Genomic DNA, 19,119 nt, shown 5'->3' on the forward strand with positions numbered 1-19,119 from the left:
CTCTGACTAAGGGCGGGTATTGGAACAGTCCTGCATCTGCAACTGAAACGAGAAAAAAAGATAAACGAAGAGCCTGCTGTTTATATCTCTAATAATAATAATAATAATAATAATAATAATAATAATAATAATAATCCAAACTGTAGAAAGTTATATATTTTGATTAAAGCAGTGTGGACTGCTGTTGTACCCTTGAGCAAGGTACTTTACCTAGATTGCTCCAGTAAAAACCCAACTGTATAAATGGGTAATTGTATGTAAAAATAATGTGATATCTTGTAACAATTGTAAGTCGCCCTGGATAAGGGCGTCTGCTAATAAATAAATAAATAAATAAATAAATAAATAAATAAATAAATACATTGAAATCGTATTCTGTATAATGTGTACCGCGCCCTACAAAAAATAATTATATAGGTCAATTGAAACAAAAAATTATTATACCAAAATGCAAGAGTAATATAAAAGTGAAACACAGATGTGTTGTGCGATGTTAGAATATAAACAGTAAAGCCACGCTTACCTTGCAGCGTGTAGAATAGCAGAATGAGCCGGAGCAGCATGGTGGGAAGTGCACAGCAAGGCTGGCGAGGATGTTGTGTGTGTGATCCGCACTGCAGACACTATCAGTGAACAGGGCAAGAAGAGGGGCTGCAACAGACAAGCCAGGAAGTGCAGATATTGTATACAGATCCCGCTGCAAGGTCCTTCACTACCACAACATCACAGTTATATATGTCTAAACAAATACATACATGTATTCTTACACCAATATCAATATTCAAACAAAAATATTTTTACAAATTGTTTCTTTTGTAAAAGTTAAAACAATTTGGTGAAACTTTTTTTTTTTTTTTTTAGAAGTCAGTTTTTCTAGAGTGTAAACTGAGCCCCCTCCCAATGCAGCTCTTTTGAGACTTGCCTGTTTTTTAAATCTCGCTTTTTATAATGTTTAGTCAACTATTTGGTTTTGGGAAACAAAAAGTAGGCCCATTGTATGTACTTTTTTTAACATACAAACTCTCTCTCTCTCTCTCTCTCTCTCTCTCTCTCTCTCTCTCTCTCTCTCTCTCTTTTCATGAGACTTTTACTTTTCCGTTTATTTTTAATGATTCGCGGCGGTTGGGATGCGGCAAATACTCCATAAGAATCTAAGCCCTGCGTTTAGCTGATCGCTTCGTGCAACATCTACGAGTGTAAGATGTAAGAATGAACACACTCTACATCTCCTATTGCCAGACATTTCAACACAAACGACCACACTGTATAGATCATCCTCCGGAACTTTTCTTTAGAAAGACTACTTGTTTATAACAACAGTTTGCTTTCACAGCGCTGAGTTTTCCATCCAGCTGAAGAAGGACTCGTAGTCCAAAACGTCCTGATGTCATTTATGTTTTTAATCAATTATTCACACTTTTGCTTACCTACATTACTTTCTTTTCTTTTAGAATTTGTTCCTTTTGGTACACAGCAGTTTCCTTTTTCGGATGTATATAGAGGCCAATACATATATGTATGGCTCTTTATGATCTCCCTGATCATCCTTGAACCAGAAAGCTCGCACATACAGTCGTGTGCAAATCTATTAGGACACCCGATTGCTTCTGTATTAGAACACCCCATTGCTTCTGTATTAGAACACCCCATTGCTTCTGTATCAGAACACCCCATTGCTTCTGTATTAGAACACCCCATTGCTTCTGTATTAGAGCACCCCATTGCTTCTGTATTAGAGCACCCCACTGCTTCTGTATCAGAACACCCCATTGCTTCTGTATCAGAGCACCCCATTGCTTCTGTATTAGAGCACCCCATTGCTTCTGTCTGGTGTTACAATTGACCACATGGCCAGGGTCAGTTGTAACGGAGGGTGGGGTCAGATGTAACATTCTGTGAAAAATCACTTCATTTAACTCAAGAACTGAATGTTTTATTGAAGGACATCAATTTCCACATAAAGCACACGTTTTTCTTTGTATTTAACTCAAACTGAATATCTTTATTGAAAAAGAAAAATGTTCATGTCAGGCCATTTTTTTATATGTCCTACCTTTTCAGCTTTTTACCATCCCTAAAATGATTGGCCTTTCCAAGCATGAATATATCACTCTGAGTCACAGTTGTGACATATGAACATTTTGCTTACTTCAGTGCAAGCCTAGTGTGCCCAAATATAGTTGAGCTAATGTTGTATAGGTTCAATTATTACACGTGTTACAACTGACCCCAACGCAGGGAGCCATTAATAAACCTCATGTTCCAGCAGGAAACAACAAAACTAAGAGCAATCAATTGTGTCAGTTATATAAGTAAATGTGCGATTCTCAAATTTCATTGATGACTTTTATTTTTACTAAAAATAGTAAGAGAAAAGGAGCACAGAGCCACACACGGTAAAACGCAGGAGACTTTTTAGAAGTGGTTTAAGACGCCTGATTAAAGCACAGAGCGGTCTAATATTTTCACACATTGTTTCTATATCATGGATTATATCTAGGGTACACTGTTTTGTACGCTTTAAAAATTCCCTGGTCATCGGCTCCTTTAACTAAAAGGTCACACAGCTCTTCTTAAAAATATATATATATATATATATATATATATATATATATATATATATATATATATATATATATATATATATATATATATAGACCAATTTGAAAGAACTACACAAAAAAAAAGTTGAGTTATAGACTGAATAAAGACTGAATAACTTTATAGACAACATATAAAAACAACCATCTTAGCAAATGCTAACTTGACTAATTGCAGGGGCTGTGACACAAGCTGCTGTGTATTATAATGTGTATTCAACATCACATGAAATGTATAGACGCGAGACCTGCCTGTTGATTGGGTCGTGTTGAGGTTTGGGTTGTGTTTCAGAACTAGCTGCTTACTTTAGATGTTGTTTTATACTGAGTGCTATTACATTGACTGGTCTAGCGAAGGCAGACCTTTTGAAGTTGTTGCAACAAATACTGTTGTGGCATTTAGAAGCGCGATGCCTAGGTCTTTACTGGCTGTACACTTCCGGACATAACAAACAACATTTTCCATATCACTTTACAAAACGCAGAAGCATACATGCGAGTACAGGCCAGAGGAAGAAGTAAGCCGCAAAATGTCAGAGGAACTAGCGGCCTGCGTGTACTGGGTGTGTGAAACATTTTTGTTAGTTGTTGTGGGCTTTTACTAAATATGCGGAAAGAAAAACGGTCCATGACGTTTCAGTTTGGATCAAGTAAACAGAATTGCAAGAAAGAGATGTATTTTTGCCTGGTATACCACTAGAAAAGCGTAGGCCTACTTAAACCGTTTTTTTCTCTTCTTTACAAACAGCGGAAAACAATTCAGAAGACGTTACTAACGTCATGTGCAGGTCAATTTGACAACAAACTTAAACGCGCTCTCGGCGTCAGACGGCACGCTAGAAGCGTGTAAACGCCCGGAGCACTCTGGGGCCGTTTGTACCGTGTAGAATTCTCCCGCAGTAAAAGCATAGCAAAGCGTATTACATCACAATGAAAGCGTGTCAAAGCATAGGGAAGCATTGTAAAGAATAGCGAGGTGTGGTAAAGCATAGGGAAGCATTGTAAAGAACAGCGAGGTATGGTAAAGCATAGGGAAGCATTGTAAAGCACAGAGAGGTCTGGTAAAGCATAGGGAAGCATTGTAAAGCACAGAGAGGTGTGGTAAAGCATAGGGAAGCATTGTAAAGCACAGAGAGGTCTGGTAAAGCATAGGGAAGCATTGTGAAGAACAGCGAGGTATGGTAAAGCATAGGGAAGCATTGTAAAGCACAGAGAGGTGTGGTAAAGCATAGGGAAGCATTGTAAAGCACAGAGAGGTATGGTAAAGCATAGGGAAGCATTGTGAAGAACAGCGAGGTATGGTAAAGCATAGGGAAGCATTGTGAAGAACAGCGAGGTATGATAAAGCATAGGGAAGCATTGTAAAGAACAGCGAGGTATGGTAAAGCATAGGGAAGCATTGTAAAGAATAGCGAGGTATGGTAAAGCATAGGGAAGCATTGTAAAGAATAGCGAGGTATGGTAAAGCATAGGGAAGCATTGTAAAGAATAGCGAGGTATGGTAAAGCATAGGGAAGCATTGTGAAGAACAGCGAGGTATGGTAAAGCATAGGGAAGCATTGTAAAGAACAGCGAGGTATGGTAAAGCATAGGGAAGCATTGTAAAGAATAGCGAGGTATGGTAAAGCATAGGGAAGCATTGTAAAGAATAGCGAGGTCTGGTGAAGCATTGTGAAGAACAGCGAGGTAGTAAAGCATAGGGAAGCATTGTGAAGAACAGCGAGGTATGGTAAAGCATAGGGAAGCATTGTAAAGATTAGCGATGTATGGTAAAGTATAGGGAAGCATTGTGAAGAACAGCGAGGTCTGGTAAAGCATAGGGAAGCATTGTAAAGCACAGAGAGGTCTGGTAAAGCATAGGGAAGCATTGTGAAGAACAGCGAGGTATGGTAAAGCATAGGGAAGCATTGTAAAGAATAGCGAGGTATGGTAAAGCATAGGGAAGCATTGTAAAGAATAGCGAGGTATGGTGAAGCATTGTGAAGAACAGCGAGGTATGGTAAAGCATAGGGAAGCATTGTGAAGAACAGCGAGGTATGGTAAAGCATAGGGAAGCATTGTAAAGATTAGCGATGTATGGTAAAGTATAGGGAAGCATTGTAAAGCACAGAGAGGTCTGGTAAAGCATAGGGAAGCATTGTAAAGCACAGAGAGGTCTGGTAAAGCATAGGGAAGCATTGTAAAGCACAGAGAGGTGTGGTAAAGCATAGTGAAGCATTGTAAAGACTAGCGAGGTGCGGTAAAGCAGGGGTACAGGTAGATTGTGGTTTCAATCTTATCATTCGCTGCAGACGCTTTAGATCGATCTTCACGTGCGTTTCCCCAAAACCCGTCGTGAAACTATTGCTTAACTAATGATCTTGAATTGCATCACATGGTGGTGTCTGATTAGATGGAGTACTGATTAGAGGAGAAACCTCAAAATGGAGCGAGGTAACCAGTGGAGTACCTCAGGGATCAGTATTAGGTCCTCTGCTATTCCTAATCTACATTAATGGCTTCGATTCTTGTATAGTAAGCAAACTTGTTAAATTTGCAGACGACACAAAATAGGAGGAGTGGCAAACACTGTTGCAGCAGCAAAGATCATTTAAAATGATTTATTCTAGACAGCATTCAGAACTGGGTAGACACATGGCAAATTACATTTAATATAGAAAAGTGTAAGGAACTGCCCACAGGCAATAAAAAATGTTCATTATAAATACCATATGGGAGATACTGAAATTGAAGAAGGAATCTATGAACAAGATCTAGGAGTTTATGTTGACTCAGAAATGTTTTCGTCTAGACAATGTGGGGAAGCTATAAAAAAGGCCAGCAAAATGCTTGGATATATAGTGAAAAGTGTTGCATTTAAATCAGGGGAAGTAATGTTAAAACCTTACAATGTGTTAGTAAGACCTCATCTGGAATATTGTGTTCAGTTCTGGTAACCTCGCTACAAAAAGGATATTTCTGCTCTGGAAATAGTGCAAAGAAGGGCGACCAGAATTATTCTGGGATTAAAAGGCATGTTTTATGCAGACAGGATAAAATAATTGAATCTATTCAGTCTTGAACAAAGAAGACTACAATATGATTCAAGCATTCAAAATTCTAAAAGGTATTGGCAATGTCGACCCAGGGGACTTTTTTGACCTGAAAAAAGAAACAAGGACGACCAGGGGTCACAAATGGAGATTAGATAAAGGGGCATACAGAACGGAAAATAGGAGTCATATTTTTTACACAGAGAATTGTGGGGAATCTGAAACCAACTCCCCAGTAATGTTGTTGAAGCTGACACCCTGGGATCCTTCAAGAAGCTGCTTGATGAGATTCTGGGATCAATAAGATAGTAACAACCAAACGAACAAGATGGGCCGAATGGCCTCCTCTCGGTTGTAAACTTTCTTATGTTCTTATGAGACACAACATTTCTGGATTATTAGGATTTTTCTGCCATCTAGTGGTCTAGACAGTTAGAGCAGTTACTGCAATTTATACACTCTACAGTGAGTCAAATTGGTCTTGATGGAAATTCTGCTATAGGATGTGATCATGTGGTCACTATAGACAAGTCGTTCTTTACAGAGGTTTGACAGTATTAAACTATACTAAAACAAATTGGCAACAAAAATGGCTTTCACTTCAATACATTTGTAGAAGGCATTGAGGCCACTAAACTTGTCATGGACAAAGTGTAGGATTCATATATGGAGCTAATTATTGACTACAGAAGGAAACAACACAGTTTTACTTAATAATAAAATGTATTGATTCAGAGAATCCAGTTTTATTTATTTATTTATTTTTTTGTCAACCAGCAGCCTACAGCTATGGCCGAAAGTTTAGCATCACTAGAAATTTAGGATCGAACAGACAAAACAAAACAAAACAAAAAACTATATAAACATAATTTAGATATTTTATTTAACACCATGTAATCAAAGAAACTACAAAATGATGAAAAGTCTACCGGAAGCCATGAATAGTACAGTAATCAAAGAAACTACAAAATGATGAAAAGCCATTAATAGTACAGTAATCTGCCAAGTGTTTAACCTGTAGTACTTTGTATTTAATCATATCCTAATGTAACTATCACTATTATCTGCTGTATTATTGAACTATGGTTTGTCACACTTGTACTTTGCTTGAACAAAAGTTATTGTATTTCTTGCTCTTATTGTATTACTTGTATTGTAACACTTGAAATGTATTTGCTTACGATTGTAAGTCGCCCTGGATAAGGGCGTCTGCTAAGAAATAAATAATAATAATAATAATAATATTTCATGTTCGACAATTCAATATGTTGCGTAACATTATTCAGCTGGTTTCATTGCATGGTTAATTTTATTTTTTATTCAATCCCAAATGAAAAGCCTGACACCTGGAATGTATCGTTTATTGGTATTTGATAAGACCTCACTAGAGACCCCCACGTACTATTAAAGCTGTTGCTTTTCACAAAGACCTGCTTTAATGATGCACTGTGGTGATGATGAGTGCACACTGGCCAGCGCTGGCAGGGTGTGAAAGACTGGCTTTCCTGTTCTTATGCACTCAGCGCAGTCATGCTGCCCTCTCTGTGCAAACATGTGTCGTGTGTTTCAGCAGCGCATACATGAAAACCAAGGACTCGTCTCGGCTTACTTAAAAGGCACAGTTGTGGTCAATGTTATGTTTTGTTTTTTGATAACTAGATGGGCTGTGGTTATAGTCTCGAATTGTATTTGATGAAGATGAATGTGAATTTAAACAATGGAAGCACCCTTTGCACACAAACCACAGAGACTTTTCTTTGAAAGGTGCTGCTGTTCTATGTTGTGACTTATTTCAGCTTATTACCGAACTCCTCTGTTTGTATCCTGGGACACTATCACCCTTCATGTAAATGTGCTTTACTTTGCTCTTATCTGCCCCCTATTTTACTGCATTTAATCCTGTACTTCAGAATACTGTAATCTGCCAAGTGCTTAACCTGTAGTACTTTGTATTTAATCATATCCTGATGTAACTATCACTATTTAATCATATCCTGATGTAACTATCACTATTATCTGCTGTATTATTGAATTGTGGTTTGTCACACTTGTACTTTGCTTGAACAAAAGTTATTGTATTTCTTGCTCTTATTGTATTACTTGTATTGTAACACTTGAAATGTATTTGCTTACGATTGTAAGTCGCCCTGGATAAGGGCGTCTGCTAAGAAATAAATAATAATAATATTAACACATTGAAAAAAAGTGTTTCAGAATTCAACTTAAATCGTTTGCAACAGATTTTAAACACATGCTAGCAGTTGCATCTTTTAAATTTGTATTTTTGTGTGCAGGTATGTTCTCAATTAAACCATGAATTGTGTTTACAATCAGTTGGTTAAGACTTGTTAAATTCACAGTGTGTTCATTTAATACTCAATTATCTTTAAAATCACACACATTTGGATCACACTGCTTATGGTTCTATATTGGAAAAAGGTAAAAAAAAAAAAAAAGTTGTTGTTTTAACAGCTTTGATTATTAATTGCTTATCTTGGACAAAAACCAGCATTGGATTTATTTGTATTCCTCCTGTTGCTCCGTTCTGTTCAAACAGCGTCTTGCCAGTGCTGTCTCAACTTCGCCTCCTGGTGGATCTTTTCAATGGCAATGTACAATTCAACACATATCAAAAATAAAGATTTACTTACTTTTGCATGTTTCAATTAAATTAATTTACTCATCTTAGTGCGTAGTTCAAAGTTATAAATGGGACAACTTTGTCGGTTCCTTTATTGGCATAAGGATATTTAATAAAAAAAAACAAATAGTTTTTTTTTCCCAAAACATGATTTCTGCTTTTTTTTATTTTTTACAAATCCACTGTTTGACCTGGATTATAGATGCAATAAGGCCCTTCATGGTGTCTGTATGTGTTGCATATATATAGGCGCACACACACACACACACACACACACACACACACACACACACACACACACACACACACACACACACATATATATATATATATATATATATATGTCCATTGACAATTTATCAGTCTGCTATTTAAAAGCAAGCTTATAGAACAACTATACTTTATACTTTACTGTGAAGATAATGAAGTCTATGGCTCATATCCAAAACATTAAGCACTTGTGTCTAGATCTCAATTGAATGTATGATCTGGTGCACCTTCAATGCCTTTAATGCACTCTTGTAATACTTTGAGAATGGAAGTGAAGTTCAATATAATGACAGAAGCAAGACTGTATTCAAATACAGAAAAGGACTTGTTCAGTTAAATGATTTTCCATTGCTTCATCTTTCCTCTTGAAAACGACCTCTGTGAGGAGAGGATAAATAATTCTGGTCAGATCACAAATGAAAATCAAAACGCTATTAAACATTTCACTGTCAAATATGTTTGTATAAAGTATTTACAAGAACAAAAAGACCATGATATTTAAGAAACTAGAACCATTAGTACTCTAGCACGTTTAGGTTCTATAGAATGGGTTCCATTTGGAATCAAAAGGTTCTAAACCCATTTGGAGACCCAACACCAATGGTTCTATTTTAAATTATTTTCTGTTTTGATAGTTTATATTAACAAGTTTTCTTTGGGGACACCTTTAATAATGCCCCTTTAATAATACGGAAATATACACTAGAATGAATCTACAAATACAGTTTTATTAAGTCAGTATTAAGGTAAATTGACCCTAGAAATACGGTATTTGTTTTGTAGTGTGTAGCGCTGGCACAAAGGGCTGTATTCTCACTTGGTTTACGCGCTGGAAGAAAAACGTAACCCAAGTGAGAATAAGAGAATAAACCAAACTAAACTAAATATTTCATTGCAATTACCTTTGCTCGTTATTGTTCCAGAGAACTACAGCAAAGTGAATCCACATCGCAACGAGAACTCCGAGAATGAAGACATACCGCCAGACCGAATAAGGAAAGCAATCTGCATCTGAAACACAAGCTAAACAGAGATACAAAAAAAAGTCGAACGAAATACAGTTCGTAGAAAAGTTGGGTACAGTTTGTCGCTTTCGTTTTGATATAGGATGCTCCGACATTGTTAATCTCTTGTCCTCACTTGAAGACGGGTGATTTTCAAGCACCGGTGTGATTCTACTGATGGGTTTAATTAATTAATGCTCTAGCTGTTTATTTTATATTTCTGGGAGGGCTTCAAATGTATAACAAAACAAGCATAAAAACTGGGGCCCGTTTCTATAGATCAATACGATGTATCAGTACTACGACGTGAAGCACAATATACGCTAGAGAGAGCGTTTCTATATGAAGTTTCTCACACTGCTTGGTCGTATTACCTGTCGTATTCCATCAACACCAATTTACCTGCCGCATAAATACAACCGGAAGACCACAGTCACTTCCCTCATTGAACTTTGAGAAACATGGCCGCTCTCATTTATGCTGTGTGTGACATAGACCGAGACATTTACAGCGACAGAAGGTATCGGAAGATGTGTGCGATGTGTGCATCTTCTGGAGTTGATATCAAAAGATAATTCTCGTGGCTATTTGACACGCTGACAATCCGGAAGTGTGGATGCGATGCTTGCTGAACATTAGATGACCTTTTAAAAGGTGAATTGCTCATTAAACAAACACATTTATAAATCCAGCACAGCCTTATCGCTCTACCAAATAGATCTATCAAAGTGACCGCAATGTAAACCATGTTACATTATAGAAATCCGGATATACCTTGATGCCCTATATCTATATTATAATGCTTTATTTATTTATTTATTTAAGTAAGAATGAAAAAACAACTGATCCCCCAAAATGTTCAGGTTTATAACTCTCTTACCGGTCTTGCTCACGCTTTTGCTCAGATCGCGCCCGCTCTCTGTTTCCACTACACACGTGCACACGGCCCCGCTGCTCCAGACCTCGCCCGGAATGGTGATCTGATTCCTGATAAAGTCCGGAGTGGACTCGCTGGAATCTCCGGATCCGGAGTCGGTCAGTTCGTGTTCGATGAGCCAGTAGACACGAGCCTGCTCGGATACCCCGAACACCAGACACACTAAAGTAGCGGCGCCGCTGGACTGGACTTCGCCGTCTGACTCTGAAGGGGTGAGGATTTCAATATAAGCGGGGTCATCGGAGCGTTCTGTATTGGAAACAATAAGAGCGATGTGAATATATAAAACATTAAGAACGACATGCTGGATAATAACGTGTTGTACTATATAGTGTCAGATCAGCAAAATATTGCCCAGAAAAAAATCTATAACATGAATTAGTTTAGGGAATGATTTAGGTAACCTATAAGACACTGTAAGCCATAGCTGGATGTATTAGAGAATATGACAGCGATGTATGCTGTTCTTGAAGAAAGCTGTACAGCTAAACGTCGGCTTCAAGCTTAAACCCAGTCCGGTGTCCAAAATTGCCACAGAAGAACACGATACTGCATTTACTCTCCATGTTCGCCTCCGACCCGCTGCAACATCGCCTCACTGCCCTTAAAGCAAACACATTTCATCATAATAACACATTATTTCAGAAACCATCATACCTATTCAATACCTTTCTTTCTTACCTCGTATTACTAACGTGGATCCATTGCCCATGTATATAGCTGAGCTCCTAATAAAACCGCAATAGTAAGTCCCGGAATCCTTCACCTGCGCGTTGTTTAGGTTCAGGGAACAGGTTTTCTCGATTTCGTCGCCTGCGAAGCTGCCACCGGCTCTGACACTTTGATAAGTTTCCAGGGTCGGGATGCTGTTGGACCGCAGTTTGAACCAGATGACAGTGAAACACTTTCCAATCATGTCCTCGATATCGCAGGTCAAGTTTACGCTGCTCCCGACCTCGGCTCTGACTAAGGGCGGGTATTGGAACAGTCCTGCATCTGCAACTGAAACGAGAACAAAAGAAAAATGAAGAGCCTACGGTTTATATCTCTAATAATAATAATAATAATAATAATAATAATAATAATAATAATAATAATAATTGCAAGAGTTTATTGTTGTATTGCAAACAGCAATACAAGGCCAACCAAAATATGTTAAGAATTTACTCGGTAAATGAAAATAATAATTTCACTTTGCAAATTCATTTTTGTTAATGAGTGAATAGAAAAAGTGTCCTAATGTAATATTAACTTGTATCTACATTAATAATAATAATAATAATAATAATAATAATAATAATAATAATAATAATAATAATAATACCTCAAACTCTAGAAAGTTGTATCGTTTTCATTAAATAATACATTGAAATCGTATTCTGTATAAATTGTACCGCGCCCAACAAAAATAAACCATATAGGTCAATCGAAACAAAAAAATAGTAATAATATTATACCAAAATGCAAGAGTAATATAAAAGTGAAACACAGATGTGTTGTGCGATGTTAGAATATAAACAGTAAAGCCACGCTTACCTTGCAGCGTGTAGAATAGCAGAATGAGCCGGAGCAGCATGGTGGGAAGTGCACAGCAAGGCTGGCGAGGATGTTGTGTGTGTGATCCGCACTGCAGACACTATCAGTGAACAGGGCAAGAAGAGGGGCTGCAACAGACAAGCCAGGAAGTGCAGATATTGTATACAGTTCCCGCTACCAGGTCGTTCAGTAGTACCACACCACACGATACATTGCACACATATAGTACGGCTCTTTAAGAACTCCCTGGTTATCCTGTAACCAAAAACTTCGTACATACAGCGGTGTGTAAATGTATTAGAACACCCCATTGCTTCTGTATCAGAACACCCCATTGCTTCTGTATTAGAACACCCCATTGCTTCTGTATTAGAACACCCCATTGCTTCTGTATCAGAACACCCCATTGCTTCTGTATTAGAACACCCCATTGCTTCTGTATCAGAACACCCCATTGCTTCTGTATTAGAACACCCCATTGCTTCTGTATTAGAACACCCCATTGCTTCTGTATTAGAACTCCCCATTGCTTCTGTATTAGAACACCCCATTGCTTCTGTATTAGAACACCCCATTGCTTCTGTATCAGAACACCCCATTGCTTCTGTATTAGAACACCCCATTGCTTCTGTATTAGAACACCCCATTGCTTCTGTATCAGAACACCGCATTGCTTCTGTATTAGAACTCCCCATTGCTTCTGTATTAGAACACCCCATTGCTTCTGTATTAGAACACCCCATTGCTTCTGTATCAGAACACCCCATTGCTTCTGTATTAGAACACCCCATTGCTTCTGTATTAGAACACCCCATTGCTTCTGTATTAGAACACCCCATTGCTTCTGTATTAGAACTCCCCATTGCTTCTGTATTAGAACACTCCATTGCTTCTGTATCAGAACACCCCATTGCTTCTGTATCAGAACACCGCATTGCTTCTGTATCAGAACACCCCATTGCTTCTGTATTAGAACACCCCATTGCTTCTGTATTAGAACACCCCATTGCTTCTGTATTAGAACACCCCATTGCTTCTGTATTAGAGCACCCCATTGCTTCTGTATCAGAACACCCCATTGCTTCTGTATCAGAACACCCCATTGCTTCTGTATCAGAACACCCCATTGCTTCTGTATCAGAACACCCCATTGCTTCTGTATCAGAACACCCCATTGCTTCTGTATCAGAACACCCCATTGCTTCTGTATCAGAACACCCCATTGCTTCTGTATCAGAACACCCCATTGCTTCTGTATCAGAACACCCCATTGCTTCTGTATTAGAACACCCCATTGCTTCTGTATTAGAACACAACATTGCTTCTGTATTAGAACACCCCATTGCTTCTGTATCAGAACACCCCATTGCTTCTGTATCAGAACACCCCATTGCTTCTGTATTAGAACACCCCATTGCTTCTGTATTAGAACACCCCATTGCTTCTGTATTAGAACACAACATTGCTTCTGTATCAGAACACCCCATTGCTTCTGTATCAGAACACCCCATTGCTTCTGTATTAGAACACCCCATTGCTTCTGTATTAGAACACCCCATTGCTTCTGTATCAGAACACCCCATTGCTTCTGTATTAGAACACCCCATTGCTTCTGTATTAGAACACAACATTGCTTCTGTATTAGAACACCCCATTGCTTCTGTATTAGAACACCCCATTGCTAGGCAAATGAATGATTGTCTAATTTAATGGACGACTTTATTGGCTGAACATGCAATTTAAAAAAAACAGTAAGAGAAAAGGAGCACGGAGCCACACATGGTAAATGCATGATACTTTTTAGAAGTTGTTTAAGATGCCTAATTGTTTTTTCAGGGTAAGGTTGCGCTACACTGCATAGGCTACTGTACACTGAACCGATGTGCTTGAGCACTCTGGGGCCGTTTGCACCCTGTAAGGTTTAGCATAGTATAAGCAGTGGAGGCGGGGTCAGTATACTAGTCATTTATTATAGATTCAATATTTGAAATATATCGTGAGAATCGTTGGGGGGGGGGGGGGGGGTATTTATTAATTCCAGGTCTTAATACATTGTAGAGTAGTTTTTATTTTGAAGGGTGGATTTGCTGAATAAGTTGCTTTGTCAGTTTTAATGTTATTTCTCCGTTCCTGTACTGTAGTGGAGCTTGGACCCCGGAAAGGAGGCTGAGCGGTGTGTATTACTTGGGCATGATTTGGGTGCAATTGAACCTTGGACAAAGGATGGTTGTTTGTTCATAATTAAAACATTCATGAATTTGGGTTAAATGCATCTGATGCTTATCGGTCTTTCACCATTGTGTCTTTGCTTTTAAAAACGTTACGTTACGTATAATATAAGACATATTTAAACAGATCAGCAAAGAAAATGCAAACAAAACCAATGTCGACGTGATAACTGCTGCAGAAGCTTAAAATGTGTGTTATTATAATTGATTGATTTGGCAGCCGCCTTTATACAAGGCGACTTGCAGGTGTTACAGGGCAGTACAGGGTTGCAATGCAAACTTCATATTTAGATACAGTAGTTTACAGTAAGTGCAATAGTAGGACTGAAATACAATATGAACTAGGAAGCAAAAAATTAGGATTACAACAAGCTCCCTTTCAAGTATGAAATGTAACCATTACCGAATGGGATTTCTATCCCATTAGGTAACGGTTACATTTCTATTTCAGGCATCCAGGGTTATGATAATAACCCAACGTTATATCTACAATCTCATAATAGTAGTGCAAGGATAGTGCATTAGGGGAGTGGCCGGAACACGGTGCCCAGGTCAGGCAAGCCCAGTGCATGTTAAGAGCGGCAGATCAAGAGACCTACAAGCGCGGTCTAAACACGTGGGTCTTGAGGAGGCAGCGGAAGGCAGTGAGAGAGGAAGCAGTCCTGGAGTTACGTATACATAATCCAGTTGTAATTTCATTTTAAAACAATAGCCTAGTAGGCTACAGCATTATAAACACACTGCAAGATTATGTGTAATTTGTAAAAAATACATATCATGATTTAACTTAGTGATTCCATCTATTGTATATCATTGGAGCTGCAGTTTCGTTTGATTATCAAGTGATTGCAATATACACACGTCATAATGGGGGGGGGTGACCCACATACCAATCCTTCCACGAGGCCCATGAAGTCTCTCGGCGGCCCTGGGTGAAATATCGTGGTACCTTTTAAAGGTTACATTAAAAACGATTTATTTTTCTATAAAGGTTGGATAACTTTATAGACAACATATAAAAAACAGTACTCTTTCCAAATACTAACTTGACTAATTGCAGGGTCTGTGACATAAGCTGCAGTGTACTGTACTGTACAAAACATCACATTAAATGTATAGATACGTTGCAGCTGTTTGTCTGCCCCTTGAAATTCTTATCGATTGGGTCATGTTGAGGTTTGGGTTGTGTTGCATAACTAGCTGCTCTGTACTTTAGATGTCGGTTTATAGCGGTTCCTAGAATCGTGAGTGCTAATACATTGACTGGTCTAGCAAAGGGAGACCTTTTGAAGTTGTGGCAACAAATACTGTTGTGGCATTTAGAAGCGGGAGGCCAGGTGGGTGTGCGCTCACTGGCTGTACACTTCCGGACACACCAGACCACATTTTCTATATCACTTTACAAAACGCAGAAGCATACATGCGAGTACAGGCCAAAGCAGGCAAGCCACAAAACACGAGAGAAGCTAGCATCCTGCATGTACTAGGTGTGTGAAATAGATTATATATGCAGAAAGAAAAGCGGTCTATGACGTTTGAGTTTGGATTACATAAACGTACCACTAGGGAAAAAAACTGTACTACAAAGTAAATGATTTTCAAAAGACATTTAAACCACGCTGCTGTTGTTTTTTCGTCTTTACTAACAGTTGAAATCCATTGGTAGAAGTAACTAACATTATGTGCAGGAGGTCATCTGTCTACGAGTGCGTCATCATACATATAAAATCTTAAATCACAAATGATTTCTCCACCAGAGGGTGCACTTCCAGCGCATGCTGATATGAGAAAGGTTTTTTTGTTTAATAGCTGTGTATAAAACGCTGTGTGTGCGTGCGTGTGTGTGCGTGCGTGCGTGCGTGCCGCAGTTGATGCTCTGCTGGGAGGTGAATGTTGTTCGTGGTTGAGAATAGAACTTTCCTGAAACCGGACAGTCTGATCATCAGTGTAAAACCAAACAACGTGTGATTTTAGCAGGGGGTACATTAACTTTCAATAGATGACCAGGAAATACAAATGACCAGCATAAGTGTCTTTTCACCTGGAAAGATATCCTTGAGCCACCTACTCATCACATTTTAAACCACAAAACTTCTCCATAACAGTTGCACATTTTCTAAGCGCAATAAGACCCTCCTAGGGGCCTCATTACACACGTGGGCGGTCCGGTATTAACCAATACCGCTCACCCTGTCTGATGTCTTATTGCTTACATAGATGTGTCATATTCCTTAAAGGCAGTGTCTGTGTCATTCTGTAAACGCTGGTGTTTAGGGTTTTGTGATCTCAACCTGGTTAAACGCTTGTGTTTAAGATCTAAACATGTGTACTTACATGCAAATAATTATAAGAATAAAATTAAATTTTTTAAAAAAAAGAAACCAAATGGTGTTTAGATGATCTCTTTGTGGGATATCCAAGAAGTATAAGAATGAACTCCTCTACGTTTCCTGTTGCCAGACATTTTAACACACAAGACCACGCTGCAGAAGACATCACAATTTGCTGGATAAAGCACTGCTATGGGACAAACACAGCCAGGAAACAAAAAGAATGCGAATTTGTTTTCGAATGAGGCACTTTGGAACCTCTTGGAATGAACATTCCATTCTGAAGTCATCATGACATCATCTCCCGGAAGTTTTTTTTTTTTTGAAAGGCAACTTGTTTTTAACAGCTTTACGGACTGCTTTTTCCATCCAGCTGAAGAAGGACTCGTAGCCCGAAACGTCCTGAAATTGATTTTTTAAAAATCAATTATTCACATTTTTGTGAACCTACATGACCTTTTTCTTTTTGATTTTGCACCTTTTGGTACACAGCACTTTTCCTACCATCATTTTTGCTGCATTCATAATAAAATAATACCTGATGGGGGCGTATCTCGGGTTGGGGTTCTAACACACGCACGCACGCACGCACACACGCACGCAGATACAGCAAATCTACAGTTTTTATAAAATACACAATTATAAATATTTATTAAATGTTTTTAACAATGACATTCATGAGGATAGAATGATTTGTATTGGGTATTTCAGATAAATAAATTCAAGTATATATATATATATATATATATATATATATATATATATATATATATATATATATATATATAGGTGCTGCTATTTGCATATCAAAGTATTCAGTGCTACGAGGGACAGTGCAGTTACACAGAAGTGTGTGCTACATGACGCAGGTGTTTCTAATAATCTGTCCAGCCCCGGTCTTCATTTCCGTCTCCTACCCGCCTCGAGCTGCAGACTGGCGTACTGCACGTCATCCTGCTCCTGCAGAACAAAAAGCGCATTTTGTTTCGTTGCAGTACTTTTCATACAGTGTCAATTCATATTGATTGACATATGACAGGAATGTACAGGTCTGTCCAAAAGAAGCCGTGTGAGATGATCATGAATTCATATTACTTCACTGCAACTCGATAGCAAAAAAATATTAGAGTTAAGATGTAATTACATTTTAATATCTAGAAGTGTATGTATGTGTCTGTGTATATGTATATATGTATTTAGATCTAATGATAAAAGGGCGTAATAATAATAATAATAATAATAATAATAATAATAATAATAATAATAATAATAATAATAATAATAATAATAATAATGTACCGCTGCTCTTATCTTTGGTCTGGCGTGCCTTCCTCCAGAACCCGTGTTTTCACGTTGCCCTGTGGAAAATTATCATTTTAAACATCATTTTGATTTTGAACAAACCTAATTAGAAGGTAACCAGGAATCGCCTGTGGCTTGTTTGTAATACCTGCTATGTGTTTGTCTGGCGCCCTCCCTGTAACGCGAATCTCGGAATACGTCGATCTGTAGATTCAAAACAAGAATCAACATGGTATCTTATTATAAATACTATCCGAAAGGTCTATCAGAAAAATGAATGTGAACAATATGAAGTCTGCCTTCAATATTCATGAAATCTGTGATACATAGTTAAAACGCATACATGCGTAAAACATACATCTATCAATCGATCAGCATTCAATCCGTTTAGAGAAGAAAAAAAATATTCATGCACTAAATAATTTGTTTTATTTCGTGATAAATGGGTTATAATTCGTGATGATGTAATATTACAATAAATAAACAGATAAATAATTAAGGGCTATATTCTCACTTGGTTTACGCGCTATTTGCGCCCTTCTTACAGCGCGTAAATAGCGCGTAAACCGAAGTGAAAATCGCCCTATATGAGCTACTTCACATTAGTTTGTGTAGGATATAACTAATATAAATAAATACTAATATAAAATATAATCTAACATAATAAAGCAATATTTAAATGCTTACTTACCGTTCATTTGCCAAATACGCACCTGTTTGGCACAAACAAACACAACAACACAAAAACGTTAATTTCTAAATCATTCGTGGTTTTGCTCTATTTCGAATAGCTTGTTAATAATACAGATGAAAAGGTTACCTGGTTTATTCTGTCTTCGATAGCATAATACCAGTGTAATTAACAAAGTAATCAGAAGAAATGAAGCTGCCGCCAGCGACCCATAGAGGAAGAGTGGACCCGCACCGCTCCCTGTAACACAGTTAAACAGGTGAAAAGAGAACCGCGCACCGGTACTGTATACCGCTTCAGTACAATAGTGCTGCGGACACGAGGGATGCATTAAGAGGCGCAAGAAGATGCGGCGCCTTCACGATTCTGATCATTTTCAAGATCCTCTTTCAGAGAAGGTTCTTCGGTCGCGCTTTATTTGAACGGGCGCTTGTTTTAATTAATTACCCAGTAGCAGCGCTGTCTAACACAACAGAAATGGTCCTGCCTGAGTGTTAATGAGATTGATATTTCGTATTAGTAACCTGCCACTGTAGACGCTGAAGTTA

The 19,119-nt window shown here is 38.2% G+C and overlaps 2 protein-coding genes across 4 annotated transcripts in view; both read right to left on the minus strand.

Moving 5' to 3' along the window:
- Nucleotides 1-19,119, minus strand: part of LOC117971960 (uncharacterized) — a 35,366-nt gene that overhangs the window by 4,720 nt on the left and 11,527 nt on the right. For 2 of the 3 annotated variants that reach the window (XM_059007338.1, XM_059007337.1), the window contains exons 5-9: nt 18,701-18,811; nt 18,572-18,593; nt 18,029-18,084; nt 17,878-17,936; nt 17,355-17,538 (exon numbers count right to left, since the gene is read on the minus strand). In XM_059007338.1, coding sequence (XP_058863321.1) covers nt 17,479-17,538; nt 17,878-17,936; nt 18,029-18,084; nt 18,572-18,593; nt 18,701-18,811 — 308 coding nt within the window. In that variant the 3' untranslated portion in view covers nt 17,355-17,478. Of the gene's footprint in view, nt 1-17,354; nt 17,539-17,877; nt 17,937-18,028; nt 18,085-18,571; nt 18,594-18,700; nt 18,812-19,119 lie in introns of those variants that run through there. The other variant, XM_059007339.1, reaches the window with a different exon arrangement.
- On the minus strand, nt 8,136-12,160 carry LOC131705113 (uncharacterized). Its single transcript, XM_059007340.1, has 5 exons — nt 12,021-12,160; nt 11,166-11,486; nt 10,428-10,733; nt 9,446-9,566; nt 8,136-8,921 (listed from the first exon to the last, which is right to left on the minus strand). Exons 1-5 carry the CDS (start codon nt 12,058-12,060, stop codon nt 8,897-8,899), a joined length of 813 nt encoding a protein of 270 aa, XP_058863323.1. The 5' UTR covers nt 12,061-12,160; the 3' UTR covers nt 8,136-8,896.

The sequence above is a fragment of the Acipenser ruthenus genome, chromosome 35, assembly GCF_902713425.1.
Source record: "Acipenser ruthenus chromosome 35, fAciRut3.2 maternal haplotype, whole genome shotgun sequence".
Lineage (NCBI taxonomy): Eukaryota > Metazoa > Chordata > Actinopteri > Acipenseriformes > Acipenseridae > Acipenser > Acipenser ruthenus.

Excerpts from the sequence above, each read along its gene's own strand:
- LOC131705113 (XM_059007340.1), bottom strand. The coding sequence starts at position 12,060 with ATGCTGCTCCGGCTCATTCTGCTATTCTACACGCTGCAAG. Across the intron at positions 10,734-11,165 it reads ATCCACGTTAGTAATACGAG|AACGCTCCGATGACCCCGCT; the intron begins GTAAGAAAGAAA and ends TTTCCAATACAG. Across the intron at positions 9,567-10,427 it reads CAAAAGCGTGAGCAAGACCG|CTTGTGTTTCAGATGCAGAT; the intron begins GTAAGAGAGTTA and ends ATCTCTGTTTAG.